Source organism: Octopus sinensis, linkage group LG4, assembly GCF_006345805.1.
Source record: "Octopus sinensis linkage group LG4, ASM634580v1, whole genome shotgun sequence".
NCBI lineage: Eukaryota > Metazoa > Mollusca > Cephalopoda > Octopoda > Octopodidae > Octopus > Octopus sinensis.
This window is the reverse complement of record NC_043000.1, coordinates 86,637,483-86,655,806: the sequence shown is the minus strand read 5'-3', so window position 1 is coordinate 86,655,806 and position 18,324 is coordinate 86,637,483. Positions and strand designations below refer to the sequence as shown.

The window sequence follows — 18,324 nt, the reverse complement described above, 5'->3', positions numbered from 1 at the left end:
TTAGTGAATTCAGTGGCATAATGTTCTATTTAGACTGTTGTAGGCCAACATCTGCAAAAAGACATGAGAAGAGAGCAGATTCCAGAAGGCCCATATTCAGGAGACAAAGGACTGGATACAGCAGTTAGCACTGGGTCAAGAAGTAAAAGGTGATAAAAGATGGGAAGACAAGTGGTTGGGAGGTGGGGAACCTTAATGTTTGAGGTAGGAGATAAAGAGCCAAGAAACAGAGGCCATTATAGTAATGATAGGGAAAAAAAACGACTTTTCATAAGATTTCAATTCAGACATTTAAGCTATGAAATTGCCTGTCAGTTATAATCTTAAATTAGTTCTGAAACTAATTTAGGATAATTACTAAGCTCTGTTAGTAGAGACAAAGTGTTGGGCTTTTCTTTTATTTCATCTATGTTTACTCATGTACTGAATTTTAAAATTATAATTATGCAGGTGTCTTTAAACATCACAGGAAAATAAAGAAAGCTAGAATCAAAAGAAATCTCCAGTTTGAAGCCATACACATATTTGGTGAATTTTAATCATCCTCCACTTAATGCAAAACAAGGCAGCATCAATTACATAGTACATCTAATGTACATAGTTATGTAGATCTAATGTACATAGTTATTTAGTAAAACCAATTTATTATTAATAAATTCAAAGGAGAAACATACCTGTGGTTCTGCTGCTAAGGCCACTTGATGAGATTTACTGGCATAAATAGATCGCTTGGCTACTTTTTTATGTTGTATATGATAGAAGTCGGGCATGATCTGAAATATATGAAATGAAAATGGCACTGTAATAAAATTATTTAATTAGCATAGCTAAACTGGCAATAGCTTAATCTGGAATACTGGTTTCAAATTTTGGCACAAGACCAGCAATTTTAGGGAGTGGGCAGTTGATTACATTGCCCCTAGTACTCAAACGGTACTTATTTTATTGATCCCAAAAGGATGAAAGGCAAAGTTGACCTCAGCAGAATTTGAAGTCAGGCCATAAAGATGGACAGAATGCCACTTGCCACCTTAGCTCAATCTGAAATATTACAAATATATTTGAAAAATGATGAAGTTAGTATGATGTCAAATATAAAAACTTAATCATTTTGAGACAACTTAAAAAACGGGGAAAATAAATTTTAGCAATGATTTATAAGAACAAAAAGGATTAAGATTTCTTACAGCTATTACATTATTGTGATACAGACATATCTATAACAAAATTTAAGCTGTGTAAGGTGGTGAGCTGGCAGAAACATTAGCATACCGGGCGAAATGCTTAGCAGTATTTCGTCTGTCTTTATGTTCTGAGTTCAAATTCCACAGAGGTCAACTTTGCCTTTCATTCTTTCATGGTCAATAAATTAAGTACCAGTTGCATACTGATCTCAATTTAATCAACTGGCCCCTCCCTCAAAATTTTGGGCCTTGTGCTTAGAGTAGAAATGAATATTTAAGTTGTGTATATATTGATCAACATGACCAATTTCATATCCCCTATCACAAGTAGGTAGTTAGCAATTGAAAAAAAGCAAATGTTTAGACCTTCAAAAACCTATTAGTAGGGAAAATGGGTATAAAAAAAATAGACCATTTCATTTTAGGCTTGAAGAAAATTAAGGGAATGATTGCAGAGATAACAGCAGTTATTATGTAGCATTTTCCCTTTATTTCCTGGTATCAGTAGTTTGACAGTATGTGGTGTGAGTACAGGTTAGAAAATACAAACCAAGAAACTTCAATAATAAAAAATAACTTTTGTTATACAATATTATTAAAAGTGAGATGTGTATATTAGGCTGTGGAATGCACATACATATGCTCATGTTGAGATGTAAAAAAAAAGTGTGATATTTGTACATCAAATGTGTACAAATAGATAACACTCAGAAGACAGATAAAAGCAAACAACAAGTTTTTAAACTGGCGGAAGTAGCAATTGACTAATGATTTCTCATTTAAATCAACACAACTTAAGATTCAAGATAGAAAATGGAACCGATTTTCTATATGAGAGAGAGAGAGAGAGAGAGAGAGAGAGAGAGAGAGAGAGAGAAACAAAGCAAAATAGCTTGTTCAAGATTGCTGCTAAATGGAACGAAGAAAAGAAACAATTTAAATAGTCAAAAATCACTAACAGTCAACTCATTTCAGATTTGTACATATAACATGTGACGAAATTATTAAACTAAAGTGACATCCAAATGAAGTAACTACACAAAGCTCCTTCCAGATTATTGGAGAAGCAACAATGAATAAGAATCAATATGAAACAATAGGTAGCAAAACACTGAATGATTATGCAGATATATCAACAGAATTGAAAGATACAAATGGTGATATAGTCAATGGAATGACAGAAATCTACCATGTATTTTTTTTTTTTAAATCTTTATTCAGAAGGGAGGGAGGTACCCTTAAACCAAAGATCTGGCCCATATGCTTGCAACAGAGTGGACTAGATGCTAGTGTTAAACTAGGCAATAGGTTGAGTCTACTACCCCAAAATTCAGTTTACCACCCCTGTGCAAGTTACAAAATGTGTTGGGAGATCTGCATATTTGTATAATATGTAAATGAATCTTCATAATGCATACAGATGAATCTGTAGGATATGATTATTGTATGTGCTTTCATGCAAGTGGGTCTGCAGGAAAGTGAACTGAAAAGAGCTAAGTGAAAACCAGAGAGTTGGGTTGTTAGCCTGAAGGAAACTGCTGTAAGTATATGGTTACCTAAGAATAAAAATAAAAAAAAAACTGGTGTAATAACTAATATTGTAGTTATAACATTAAGTTTTGACATAGGTGGGAAGTCTCTTATCTGTTATCATAAATGAGCTTAAAAAGAAACAAACTGTCCTGTCATAGAAAAAAAAATGTGCCTATAGATACATACTGTGCTGTGCAACTATAAAAATATGTATGTGTTTATAAACTGGTGGAAATAGAAATCAGCAAATGATTTTTTTATGGAGCCCAATGTGTCTTATAATTTGAGATAGCCAGGAGAACAGATTGTTTGATCAAGGTGAAAAAAAGAGAGAGAGGGAGAGGTAAAATAGTCTGTTCATGGTTGCAGAAGCCCAAAGACATGAAACAGACTACAGGTCTCTGATTGGTTAAAATAATACATGAAAAATAAATTAGATTAAAATGTCATCAAGACGTGGGTTTCAGACCTTAAAACTGAAATATTACAAATAGTAGGAATTCAATATTTTATGAATTGTATCCCAAAACTAAATAGTTATATATATATATATATGTATATATATATATATATATATATATCAGTGCAAGCATAGCTGTATGTTTGAAAATTTTGCCTCTTAACAACATGGTTTCAAATCTGGTCCCACAAGTGTGTGTGTGTCACCTTGTTTTGACATCATGTGGGAATTATGAGTGTCACTGTCCCACAATGTCATTTATTTCTAGTATTCTGAGAAAACGGGAGTGAATTGGTGAAAAGAAGGGCATCTGGCCATAAAAAAATCTGCTGCAATAAATTCCATCTGACCCATACAAACAAGCATGGCAAAGTGGACATTTAAATGACAATGATGCTGACATATATGTGTGTTTGTATTTTAATTTTTAATTGTTCAAAACATATTCCTGTTAGTTTAGCATTCTTAACTTAGTTTTTAGATTATCATTCTGTTAAAAAGATTGAATTTATAGAGAAATAGGAAACTTTTCAATGTCTAAGATCATTTATTTTTGGTGTCTTGATTTTTCTTTTCTCAGAAACAGCATCTTCACTACAATTAAAATAATACAAGAATTTTTCTTTCCCCTGAGAAGTACTCTACAGAAGAATGAACATTTATCAGAAACTGTCTACCATTAACAGTTCTCATTTCTTATCTGTCTAACAGCACTCTTCCTTACAGAAGCAATTTCTAAAAAGATTCATCTAACATATTAAATTAAAAAGAAGTTTTTACATTTTTATATTACAACTATTTCATGCACTTTATTTTTTAAAAAATGGTATAAAAAACAATTTGTGGATTTCTGTTATTCATTTTTTTTTTTTTTTTTTTACAAAAACAATCACTTTAATTAGCTGAAACAACATATCTAAATGTTAGTTGTTGTTTTAGTGCAAGCTGAATTTGAGTCATTCAGCAGAAATGTAAGATAAATAGCAAGATGCAACAGCATTGCTATTATCATTTTTCATTTCATGCCTGCTTTACTAACTGTATTTTTATCCTTGCCAACAAAATAATAGAAAACAGTGATATTTTATGTGCCGGTACATGAGTAGTTAGATGTGGAAATATAAATGTGTGCACACACATTATGTACTAAACGTTAAAAAGAACAAAAAACAACAACAACTAAATAAAACAGAACAGCTGATGAAATGCCAATCACATATTTATCACCAACCAGTTGGACACCTAACCAATTAAACATCTGAGTGTGGGCTGCTTTTCTTTTAAATTAAGAATAAATATCTCTCTTTTAAGTTTTAATCTCTGCAACACATTTGTTTCACAGATATTGTGTGAGGCATAATAGTTTGTACTTATTTTAGACTGAAAGTTCTAATATAGTAGAACTACAACATATCGCTGCTTATAGCAGATGTTGAATAGGTACTTCTGATGACACTCATCCCAATGAATAAAATATATTGTAACAGTAAATATTCTAAACATAACTGCTTTTAAATATTATATATATATATATATATCATCTCATATTGATGCTTACATACACATAAAAGACTTAAGTTCAAGCAATCTTTTTGTTTATGTTCCTTCTGGAAAATTATGCAACATTGTTTTCAAGGAATTTCTGAATAAGGAAAGATAATTACGAAGTGACATGATATCAATAAATAGGATGCTGATAAATAGAATTCCAACATATATACAGCATGGCAAAGGAGCCTGATAAAGGTTTGGGCCTGAATAACACATGATAACCCTGATGTCCATGTATGTATCCTTTAGTATCCATGTTCCATGCTGGTATGGGTTGGATGGCTTTACAGGATCTGGTGGGATGGAGGACAGCATCAGGATCAAGTGGTGCAGCTTCTGTGATGGATGCTCTTCCTGGCACTACTCACCTTAGAATATGTACTGGGTGCATTTGTCATGATACTGGCACTAGTGAGGTTGCCAAGTGATATGCAAGACAAAGAAAAAGCACCACCCCACCACTGACTGACTTGAGTAGTGGAAAGGGTGGCAGTCTGTCAGATGGTGAAAGGCTAAAGTATGATAAAAGGACAGAAACAAGTATTTTGCTGCAGAGCAGATGCATGGCTATACCACATTATATAAGGGTGGAAGTAACTGGAAGGAAGACTGTGATGGTGGTGATGAACTGTCCAAGCATACTTTCAAGATACAAGAAGGCGAGTACAAGAAAGAAGACAAGCAAAAATTAGTAAGGGTAGGTGGATAAGTTCATTAAAGTGTGAAAAGAAAGTGACAGATGGTTAAAGATAAATGTAGCGCATGATGAACAAGAGTAGATATGTAGTCAATGGTAAATATCAGTAAGGAGAGGAGGTGAAAGAAAAAAGAGCAGCTCAGGAAGGAGGACGTGATAAGTGGCAATACAGCAGTATAGGCCTGTAGATACATCGGAAATACAGAGATGATATGTGAGGTGGGAGAGTGGGGGACAAAAGTGGGGTGGTTCGTAATAGCAGATATGAGAGGGTTGTGTGTGTGTGTGCATGATATCTTACAGCTGAAACTACAGCGGAATTAGGAAATTCGCAGGCATGGAAGCTAAACCTAGAATCAAGAGGCCTCAAAGTAATATTAGTAAAGCTGAAGATTTTAGTAAGTAGGAAAGAAGACCTGAACCCTAGTATCTTTAGGGAAATGGCCTTGCTTGATATGAAGAAAAGTTAATATTAACTCCATACACACTACTCAATGTAAGCTATGGACTCAAGAGGTGTGAATTCACAGGCAGACTAACAGAGAAAATAAACTTTGCATGTGACACATGCACTGGAGCAACACAAACTATGTGCAAACCAGAAATATTTTCTCTTAAATGCCTAGATGGCTCACTAGATGTAATTGATAGCTTTTGTTTTCTAGGCAATGTAATTAACAAGGAAGGTGGTTCATTTGAATGTATAGAAGCCAGGTTAAGAACAAGTTGGAAAAGGTTCAGGGAGCTACTACTGATGCTACTGGCAACAAAGGTCTTTCTCCCAGAGTGAAGGGGAGATTGTATGGTGCTTGTGTTAGAACTGAGATGCTGCATGATAACGAGACATGGGCCTTGAATGTAAAGGACTTGAGATGATTGGAAAGATGGAGAATGGAAAAGATAATGGTGGAGTTGTCATGACTCATTTATGTAGATTTACAGTTGTATATATATATATATATATATATATATATATATATATGTATGTGTGTGTGTGTGTGTGTGTGTGTGTGTGTGTGATCACATGCACATGTATTTACAAGCCAAAATACCTGACCTTATCTGATGTAGTGAATCCACAGACATATGGCTTAGGAAATTTTGTGTAAATCTGTAGATAGTTGTTTTAGATCCAGAAGAAAGTGAACTACATTAGTATGTAAACAGCTTGGAACCACCTGGTGTGTAACTTCACAGAATCATACTGAAGAAAAGAATTTCAATTATTCTTTGCAGGAACTTATATACCATTGCACCAATGTAGAGTATCTGTTTGGAATGTCCAGTGCTCTAAAATTTTTAAAGAGAGTTTAACAACCTTATAGTTGTTTCAGGTTCAGTTCCACAGAATGGTACTTTGAGTAAGTGTCTTCTACCATAGCCCCCTATGTGACCAAAGCCTTGTAAGGGTACTTGATAGATGTAAGCTGAAAGTAGCCTGCCACATATTATGTGTGTGTGTGCATGTGCATGCAAATGTGCATGTGTAGAGTCATTCTGTATATTTGTCTCATTTACATGTGTATTTCTCCCACTAGTTTGTAAACAATGGCTTTGCTAATGGTGCTTGCTTGCAGTCGATTATGAAAGCATAAGGAAAATGTGGAGGGGACAGGTGGAAAAGGAGGGTTGGCTAGAGAAGGGAGGAGGCCCAAAACCAGGCAAGGTGACAAGACAGTGTGAGGGAGGTAGCTATGGCATTGAGGTAGATCCAGTCACCCCCATTAACGGGGACAAAACCCAGATTTAAAAATACTGGATGATGATGATGATCTGAGCTGTTTGTTGTTCAGATTATTATCTCACTTAGAAATAGGCATGAGTTGGTGACAGGAAGGGCATCTGGCAGTTGAAAATTCTGCCCCAACATACCCTCGTCTGACCCATGTAAGTATGGAAAAGTAAAATTAAAATGGTGATGATTGAAATAATTTTCAAAATGTTTATACTAAAATCTTATCAATTGAAGGATAATCTAACCTAAAAACAGATACATATAAATTTCACATATAGTTCATATTTTTATTGTATTCAACAATTGTTTCATTTAGATAAGTCCCACGAAATGCATACTTACATAATTTCGTACATAATTACTATGAGTACTAGCATTATTAATGACTAGTCTTCCACATAACATGGCTAAGATTATGATCTATATTATTATATGAATTATAGTTAGCAGGAGAATTATTAGAATTTGGGGGATGTTTACTGTAAATATCATTCTTATTTAATTTATAACAATTTAATGTTGCTATAATACAGGCTAAATTAGTACTATTCAATGACAGGCTATTATCATTTTGAATGAATTGAGCCATTCTTTACATTAGTAAATGACTTATTGTGAGGCATAAAGTTAGTATCAGCAAATTGAAAAGTATCATGTGAAACACTATTGATATCAGAAGTGCTAGAAATATATTTTTTAAATGGAAAGAAATACTAATTCTTATATTTAGATGAGGAATAGTTATATTGGTTATATTTTTTGTGTTAAGTGTTAATCAGATAGCCTTTTACAAAATTATATTTGTTGTTTGTAGAGGAGCAAACAGATTTAATCAATGAGAATTTAGTATTTTTAATATATTGTGAGGGATTCAAAGTTATTTACACTATTAGTTGGTGAATGATTATAGAAATTTTTTTTCTATTTTTGATAGATATTTGATATTCTATTTTTTTGATAGATATTTGATATTCTATTTTTTTGATAGATTTTTGATATTCAATTTACGTTTTTAGCATTGTTTGGAAATAAGATATCAATTTTTGATAAAATTATAATCACATTGTCTATTAGCATTTGCCACAAAAATTAGATGATAATACCCATTCACAAAGACTAACACTTTAGTATTCAAGTCTTGTATTATGTCCAAGATGTTCCTAAAAATAAACAACAGCCTGAAATTCCTCCTAATATAATTTGGGGAAAACATGTCATTGAGTATTAGAATAACAATTTAGTTCTTAGTCCCACACAGCTGGTTACTTTTGCAGAATGTCTAAAGTCAGTGGGTTACGTGTCTAATTTGTATTACAAAATTCCATAAAATTTGTTCCTTTTTTTCATTGTCTCACTTTATAATGGTCCACAAACCTGTGTCAATCATCATGATTTTTCACCTTGGCCAACATATGAGGTCTTATCAATAAGTATCCAGACTGTTGCCATAGTAACGAAGCTGAAGCATGCAGAGTGAAGCTGCCTGGTACAGATTTACCTTGAACTCTCCTGTGTATGCACACTAAGTTTTAATGCTGTAGCTCACTTCCACTGTTTACAGCCATGCATGGAAGGAAGGTATGTAGCACGTGATCATTGCATTGACCATCACAAAGAAAGCTGTCATGGCAATACCTGCTCAGAGGCCTACATGAAGTTGCAGAAAGTGTATGGAGAGAAGTGTGTAAGCCATACAGAAGTGCACAAGTGGTTCACATGTTTCCAAGATGGCTGAAAAATGTTGATACTGACAAACATTCTGGGAGACCCACAACCAGCAGAACTGAGAAAAACATCACAGATGTGCATGCAGCTGTGAGGGGAAAGCATTGAATCACCATCTATGAATTATCAGAGGATGTGCAGATTAGTTACGGTTCAGTTCAGTCCATTATCACTGAAGATTTGGGTAAAAGATGTGTGTCTGCCAACTTTGTGCCAAAACTGCTTTCAGCTGACCAAAAGGACATTCTGGTTTCAGTTGCACAAGATCTCCTTGATTGTGTTGAGAACAATGAAATATTTGTGTAAGCCTCTGAGCAGGTATTGCCAAACTTTTGGCAAAATTTGATGTAGATTCTTTGCTCAACTTTCTCTGTCATGTTCAATGCGATGATCACACAATACACACCATCCTTCCAAGCTCAGCTTTAAACAGCAGAAGTGAGCAAGAACATTGAAACTTAGTGTGCGTGCACAACAGTATTCAAGGTCAATCTGTGCCAAGTGGCTTCACTCTCCATGCTTTGGCTTTGGTACTTTAGCAACAGTCCGGATATTTATTGATCAGACCACATAAAGCATCAAATTGTTCACCTCCAATTTTCAGGTACCTACAACTTACAACAGCTCACAAAATAACCTAAATTACTAACACCATTGCTTCTCATTTTCTAATTGACTCTTATTTGAGAATAGCAATCTGGTGGAATTCATAGGATTGTTATTCCACTAGGATATGATACTATCATCTGTGAGCCAGTGAAGGAACTTTTGTGTATCGTTCATCCTGTGAGGGCTCTCAAATCATACATTGGATAATGTAGCTAAAATGTATTTTATCTAATAGGAACAATTGGATGGTGAAAGTTGAAATGTTTTTTTAGTTACAGGTTTGCTTCATCAGGGTGACAAGATTTTAAATACACTTCAAGTCCCCCGCTACCAGGATGAGTCAAACAGTTACATCCATTATAACACTACCACTGAAGAACATGTCTTATGATACAAATAGCTCTTTCTTAGTACTATCAAGTTTATGCTGGTTGCTTCCATCCTTGTAAACAGGCTGCTTTCATTAGAGCATTAGAAAGTATTCCCCTTAGGTGAAACAAAAGAGGAAGAAAAGAATATAAGGAACTTAGCGAAGTCAGTAGAAACAGTCAGAGGCCTCATTCTATTAAAACAGCATACAAAGTACTTTGTAAAAACATTATAGGAAGTCAGAGACTGGTCTATTAAAGTAAGAATGAGCAGAAAAGATAGTTATCAAGAAAGAAAAGGAAACTATTCTACTTCCTAAGTAGATAATGTATTGAAAATTTAGATAGCAACTAAATTTTCTCTTTTTTCACCCACTAATTGAAACAGTGCTTCAATAGCATTGTTCAGAAATTAAACAATTCTGAGATACCACCTGTGCGATAAAGAGTATTGTCAGCATATTTGAAATGCTTATTTATTCCACTTTAGATTTCCAAATGCTCCATGCATTAAATATACTAACAACTATTTACCTATTGGTTGCTGAGTGGAAATATTTAATTCCTTAACAATTGTTTTTCCATGCACATCAATATACATACCTGTATATTATTTATTTATAAGTTTACTAACTTATGATGAAGTTACACAAATGATAATATTAAAATATAGAAGCAATATATCTTGGGTTAGAAAAAAATATGTCTTGAGCTTTTACCTTGCTGATAAAATGAAAAACTATCAGCCATTGATGAATATTTTTCTTGTTGCATTCATTCACCTTAAGTAGTGTTAATTGCTTATTTTTCTGACTGCATTAAGTAATAAACTATTTTTGGGACTACCAGAAGATATCTGTTGAAAATAATTTCACTTCATAAAAGCATAAATGTGGTCCATATTCTACTCTGCTTAAAACACAGAAAAAAAAAAAAAAGATGTAGCCTTGATATTACATGTGCAGTGTGAATATTCTAAAACCATGAGAGAAAAGTGACCCAACTTGAGGAAAATAATCCGTCACATAAATCTTGCAGATTTACACAAGAGATAAGCTGAGTGTGTATACGTGTATAAGGCCTGTGTGGGAGATAGAATGATTAAATGTGTGCTTGTATAGGTAGAGACATGGTGGTGTGGTTAAGAAATTTGATATGTGGTTTTATGTTCAGCTGCATAGCATGGCACCTTGCACAAGTGTCTCAAGTTCACAGTACCTTGTGTGTGAAATATAGTGGGTGGAAACTGTCATGCACATACATATATATATATATATATATATATATATATATAAAATCAAACTTCATATATATATATATACTAGCAGTATCGCCCGGCGTTGCTCGGGTTTGTAAGGGAAATAACTATAAAGCATTTTTAGATAGTTATAGCCAAAAAATTGGGAAAAAATGATGGTAAATTTTTTTTTTAGTTAAAAAGGTCGATGTGCGGCCCCTAGACAGTCTGTGGTTTGTGTTTCTGATTCTCGACCCCATGTCGAATTTATCGATTTTTTTCAGAACTGGGGGAACTTTTCAAAATTTTCGCTGCGTTAGTTTTGAATTATGACATTGGGCTATGTGTGTGTCAAGTTTCATCAGAATCGGTTGAAAGCCGTGGTCAGGGTGAGGGTACAAGCAAACAGACACACAGAAACACACACAGACAAACTGCCGTTTATATATAGAGATATATATATATATATATATAAAGTTTGATTTTATAGTATTTTAGGGTTTACAAAAGAATGTAGATAAATCAGTTGGTCATGCAGCATAGGTCAGACTGAGGTAGAATTGGTGTTGGTGAAATTAAAAAATGTTAAACTGTGTTTAGTGAAGGTTAGGACTGAGGAGATTATGTTACTATAAATATTTTGGGCATTTTCTAGACTCTTTCTAGTAAGGCTATCTATATTATTGTAGACAAATGTATACACATAAATGCATAGCATTACCTGTACAGCCAGAAAAATACATAAAGATGATGCATTTTTCCATACGTATAACCATCTATAGGGAGGGTTATGTGTATAAACAATATATAAATATAGCAATATATATGCATATCCCCATGTATACTTATGCATATATATATATATATACATACTTACTTGCTCATCTGCACATCTATTCATATGCATGAATGTATTCAATTGTCCTAACAGAGTGATGCATACATACATTATATATATATATATATATATATATATATATATACATATGCACACATACATACATGGTCTGATCTATAAGTATCTAGACTGTTGCTATAGTAACGAAGGTAAGGCAAAGAGAGTGAAGCCACTTGGCACAGATTGACCTTGAATACTGTTCTGCATGCACACTAAGTTTTAATGTTCTAGCTCATTTCTGCTGTTTATGGCAGTGCTTGGAAGGAAGGAATGTAGCATGTGATCACTGTATTGATGATGACAAAGTTGAGCAGAGAATCTACATCAAATTTTGCCAAAAGCTTGGCAATACCTGCTGAGAGGCTAACACAAAGTTTTCAAAAAGTTTTCATCATTTTCAACACAATCAAGGAAATATTGTGCAACTGAAACCAGAGTGTGTTTTTGGTCACCTGGAAGCAGTTTTGGCACAAACTCAGCAGAGACGCATCTCATACCCAAATCTTCAGTGATAATGGACTAAACTGAACTGTAACTAATCTGCACATTCTCTGATAACTTATGGATGGTGATTCAATGATTTCCCCTCACAGCTGCATGTATATCTGCAATGTTTTTCTCAGTTCTGCTGATAGCAGGTCTTCCAGAATATTCGTCAATATTGACATTTTTTCGGCCATCTTCTAAACGTCAGAACCATTCATACACTTGTGTGCGGCCCATACGCCTCTCCATACACTTTCCGCAAAATTGTGCAGGCTTCTGTGCAGGTATCGCCATGACAACTTTCTCTGTGATGATCAATGCAACGATAGCATGTTACACACCTTCCTACGAAGCACTGCTGTAAACAGTGGAAGAAAGCTAGAATGTTAAACCTTAGTGCACATGCACAGCAGAGTTCAAAATCAATCTGTGCCAGGTGACTTTACTCTGCATGCTTCAGCTTCATTACCATAGCAACAGTCTGGATACTTATTGATCAGATCTTATATATATCACTTACATTACAGAAGTTATGTGTTCCCATAAAACTTCTACTGTCAAATCATGCAACACAAAATTAATCTCCCTATTGATTCACATGTTATAAAAATGAAGCATATAATTGTAGCAGCAGAATCAAAACTGATGATTTGAGGAACGATATAACCAATAAGGACATACATATAGAAATAATTTATTTGCTGCAATAACCCAAATTTCACTTACCCACTCACACTGACTATATAATACTTACCCCTCCCCCCACACTAATGTTCACTCACATTCTCTCTCACCAAAGCACATTTTCAATCGCTTTCTTCTTGATGGTATTTTCAAAAAAGTAAATAAAAAAAGTTTTAAAAAATCAACACAGCCACTTTTATGCATGAAAATTTTTTAACATACACAATACAATTAGTATACATTATAACATCTGAAGTGAAATACATTTGGGAATAAATAAGAATTGTAATACTGTTGTTGGGTATATACTTACAACAAAAGATGTTGACTACTGACTGATGAGTGGTAGTGGGATGAAAGTTACTGAGAGGATGAGGGACACTATTTTCTATCTTGCACTTTATCATCATCAACATAAGGGGTGAACTTATCCCAAATTGCTTGATGTTTATGATGCATTATCTCTTTATACAGCAAAGAAAGTTTATATCAAATTCAGAAACAGATTGTGAGACTCGCAAATGATGTCAGGTTTCAAAATGTTAGAGTTATACGTCATAACCAATAATATACAGCTCAATGATACAGAAATATAACCATTTATTTCTCATATTGAATGGGCATTTTTTCTGACTTATGGACAACCAACTGATGCATACATACATATATATATATATATACATACATATACATGTCCCTTTAGCATTTAAAGCAGTCATATCCAACCAAAATATTCTACCTGTTTTATGCTCAAACCAGCCAGATCTGGCCTCTCACACCTACTCTAAAATACCTTTCTAAAAATCAATCACATCATCAAAATATCAAAACTGTGGAGGTAATGTATGATTAATTCAAAACAACATGAATAAAGAAATATATCTGACAGAGTAATATAAATGCTAAGGGGAAACAATACACACACACATATAAAAATCCTTTCTACTATAGGTATAAGCTCTGAAATTTTGGAGGAGAGGACTAGTCGATTACATCAATCCCAGTGTTTCACTGGTACTTAATTTATCAACTCTGAAAGGACCAAAGGCAAAATCAACCTTGGTGGAATAATAATAATCCATTGATGGAATTTATAAACATTTAAAAATATTTTATTACTGTACACTCCATAGCATCGATGGACAGTGGGTGGATCATATCCATGTGTCCATTTCCTCAGATGACATATAATCATCCTAGGAATATGGACAATCACAAGAAACAGGCAATTTGAGGAAACACACGTAGCGATGCATCGAAATATTTACAAATTCCATCAGTGGATTATTATTATCATTACTATATTTATCCTACATTATATTGGCACACCTCATAAAAAAGATATTGCTGGTTGGTATTAGATGGTAGCTGACATAACAAAATAGCTTTTATATGCATACTCAAAAACAGTTCCCGTAAATGAAATTAAAGGATGTGTGTGTGTGTATCATCATTGTTTAATGTCCTCTTTCCATGCTGGCATGGGTTGGACGGTTTGACTGGGGGCTGGCGAGCCAGAAGGCTGCACCAGTCTCCAATCTGATCTGGCAAAGTTTCTACAGCTGGATGCCCTTCCTAATGAAATATGCTCAGTATGGAAATGGGAAGACCATAGTTCAAATGAATGCTCAGCATGTTAGGTAGAGTGAAAATGTTGATCACAGGCAAAATGCTCTACAGAGAGCTCATTCATTTCAGCAGGCCCAATAATAATGATTGGAGTCGAGATTTCTCGGATGAAGGTCTAAAATGCTAAAAACGAGTGGCCACTTGCAGTGTAACCAATTTATTTTTCACACTGAAGTTAAAGTTGTTGCCATATTTCACTGAAATATACTTTGTGTGTTTCAATTGATTTTGAAAATAATGAACAATTTCCTAAAATAAATTTGTTATCATTAAGCTGATATTTGGAACATAAATTAAGAAATTCTGATGGAAGGTTTAAATTTAGATCAATCTAAAATAGGGGCAGTCTCAGGTGGGCTGGTGTCAAAAGGATCAAAAATACCTTAAGCTTCAAATTGTCCAAAAATGCTGTGTGATGCACTACAAATTTATTTGCAAATGACTTATTAAGTAGACATCAGAAATATTTGCTCAGACTAATTATTGTTCAAAATGAGACATGACCAATATAAAAAAACAATAATATAAGTTATTCTACAAGACTTGAATATTACATTTTAACATTTTCAGATTCTTTGTTTCACAAACTTTAACTTCAAAGTGTATGATTTTGCAGGCAATTGTTAAACCCTTCCTAATATATGCCACATATCTCAAAACTAAATTGCAAGACATTACTAAATCATAAACAATTTCACAGTGAACTGTCATATTAAATGAAATGTCACAAAATCTGAAGTAGTAATAAATTTAAAGTTTTTATTTCAAATAATGCTGTCTTCTGTGAAATGAAGATATTGGTTCTATCAAGATTTGGAATGTTAATATTCAATAAACATTTCAGTTCATTGATAACTAACTCTTAAAATATAATAAACCATTAAGATTTAAAATAGTCTTCCCTGGCATATTTGTGTGGTTACTTCAAGGTGACCATAACCTTGTGAGTGAATTTGGAAGATGGAAACTGAAAGAAGCCAGTCATATGCATGTATATCTATGTACATATGTCTGTGCACTCTTGTCTTGATATCAAGTGATGGTTGTAAATGAGCATTACCATGCAAGCATGGAAGAGTGGACATTAAATGATAATGGTGGTGATAATATCAAATCAAAATTCTTGCTAATTATAATTTCTTAAGATGACAATTACAGTTTTCTCATCATTCTTTTTAAAAGTAATGTAATATTGAAAATAATATTGTTGCAAAGATCATCTTTCAAAAGATTGTCCAACAGCATAACTATACTGTCTTGCAATAAAGACTATTTTGAAATCTTTTTCTTCATGTATGAAAATATCAATATATTTGGCTCAGTAACAAACAGGATTTATCTATTTCCTACAGTCTTTCAATCTTTACTTGTTACCAGTGAGTAATAGGTAAAAGGACAAATAGATTATTAACATGAAATATGAACTGTTCTTTGTACATAATTATTATCAGTCTCAATCAATTACAACTTATAATTATATAGCTTCCGAGAAACAGTTCTAGAAAGAGATAATTCAAAATCAAAGAAGGTTAACAAGTTCTATCAGTTTCAATATAAAAATACATATCTAAGATTTTAACATAGCACAAAAGGAGCTATATGATTCTGAAATTCAGCCATGCTAATTGAATCGTTTTATGGAGAATCAATTCAACATGAAAAAAATAAACACGAAGAATTTAATGATGCAGAGGGCTTAATTAAGCTTGGCTTTATTGGATATTTCAGTAATGCAAAGAGAACAGTTAACTGACTTCTGAATTTATAAACAAGACATGATTTAAATCTAGATACATTGAACATGATGCAAAGTGAAATTAAGTATACTGTATTAGTGAAACTTTGTGTGTGTGTGTGAGAGAGAGAGAGTAAGTAGTATATCATTTAGAAATACATATTTATTTAAATTACTGTACATCAAAAACAAACTTTATAACTTAGAAGACAAAAGACCTCTCTGCAAAATCAATTATTTTAGTGGGTTTTCAACAACAAAAAGAAGAAAAACAATATAATTATATTCAATGGAAAAATAAAAACCCAAGAGTACACTAAAATCAGCCTTATGGAATATTTAAAAATTGTGTAAAATGTTTTGGAGGTTAAACTTAAGATGTTCTTTTCACATGACTTTTTATTGGCTTGGTTTAGCATTTGCATAACTAAGTTAAGTTCCTATTTTATGGCTGCATATCATACAACTGTAAAGTGGCTAGCATACCATTTCTAAGTAAAGTGATTCAAGTTAAGTATTTTGTTTTAACTACAATGTAAGGCTAGTGACATGCTGAACCCTATAACTTTTCATGCAGTAATTCTATAGTAACTTTCAATATGACTACTAAACATAGGGGATTAATCCTAAGAGTGAAAAGCTTTTAATGCAAAGCTAATGACAGGATTAGAATTTATGTTCTTTGGATCCGAAGCTTACCACTTCAACCACTTAGCTATAATAACAAAACTATTGGGTTGGTTTTGTTTGAATTTATATTTACAAATTTTTGGCAGATATGAGATACAAGGAAGTGGGGAATAGGAGGTTGTGATGTTTGCATTCACAAAAGATGAAGATATTTAACAATTTCCCATCTCAATATACATACTGGTTACTATGTGTAGAGTACAATGCAGACTGCAGTTATATGTAATGCTTCACACTAGCTTTTAAGTTTGAATCAAATCACGAATAATTAAACATGGCTCCCATAATAGGTGATACCATGATGTGACATCTAAATCTTTGCTATAAATAAGTACTGAAAATCAGCGATACTATTGGCAAAATAGTGCTTTAGATCACAGAAAAATCAATATTTATATTTAAGTGAGGTACATGATACAGTTTATCAAATGTTTTCAGTATTCTACAATCAATATGGAATTGTATAAGCATACAAGTATATTGCAGCAGCCAATAATTTTCCTGTTAAGACCACAGTATCTCTGAAAGCCTGCACTATTCTTTGTTTGGCATACCCTTGAAAACCTTAAATCTTCACATCAATACGCCTTCCTCCAAAATAACACTTGCAATATAATTAAATATAGTGAAAATGTACTAGCAGGAAAGTACAAGTGGTTTTTAAGATTCAAGAATGAAAGCAAAACGATAAAAGAAACTGCTTATTTCAAACGCTGACTTAACATAATCTAATCTGTAAGGATAAATTTAAGGTTATACTAATCATAGAACCAGGGGTGAAATCTTGGAGTCAAAAGGGTTAGGCTATCAGATCCATGAGCAAGCAAAGGAACTTCTGTGCTGTTTTTTCTTTTTTTTTGTCCTGATATTGTTCTTAATCTCCTTTAAAACATTTTTACTTTAGGTTGCAAAGGTTCAAATATAAATGACAAACCATAATCTGAGGAAGAAAATTCTAAATGTTCCCAAAGAAGTGCATAATAAAGATAATTACAAGTGATTATTGCTATTGAATTGTTAATAGCCAATTCAGGGAAAACTAATTCATCTCCCATTATATGGAAAATCTAACTTATGTCCAAGACCTTGACTAGGAAAGAAAA

The 18,324-nt window shown here is 33.3% G+C and overlaps 1 protein-coding gene across 4 annotated transcripts in view; it reads right to left on the bottom strand.

Moving 5' to 3' along the window:
- Nucleotides 1–18,324, bottom strand: part of LOC115210771 (furin) — a 219,710-nt gene that overhangs the window by 158,434 nt on the left and 42,952 nt on the right. For all 4 annotated transcript variants that reach the window (XR_004998783.1, XM_029779490.2, XM_029779491.2 and 1 more), the window contains exon 2: nt 675–773. Coding sequence is in view for 3 of the 4 variants with exons in the window: in XM_029779490.2 (XP_029635350.1) it covers nt 675–773 (99 nt within the window). In the remaining variant the exon portion in view is untranslated. The remainder of the gene's footprint in view (nt 1–674; nt 774–18,324) is intronic.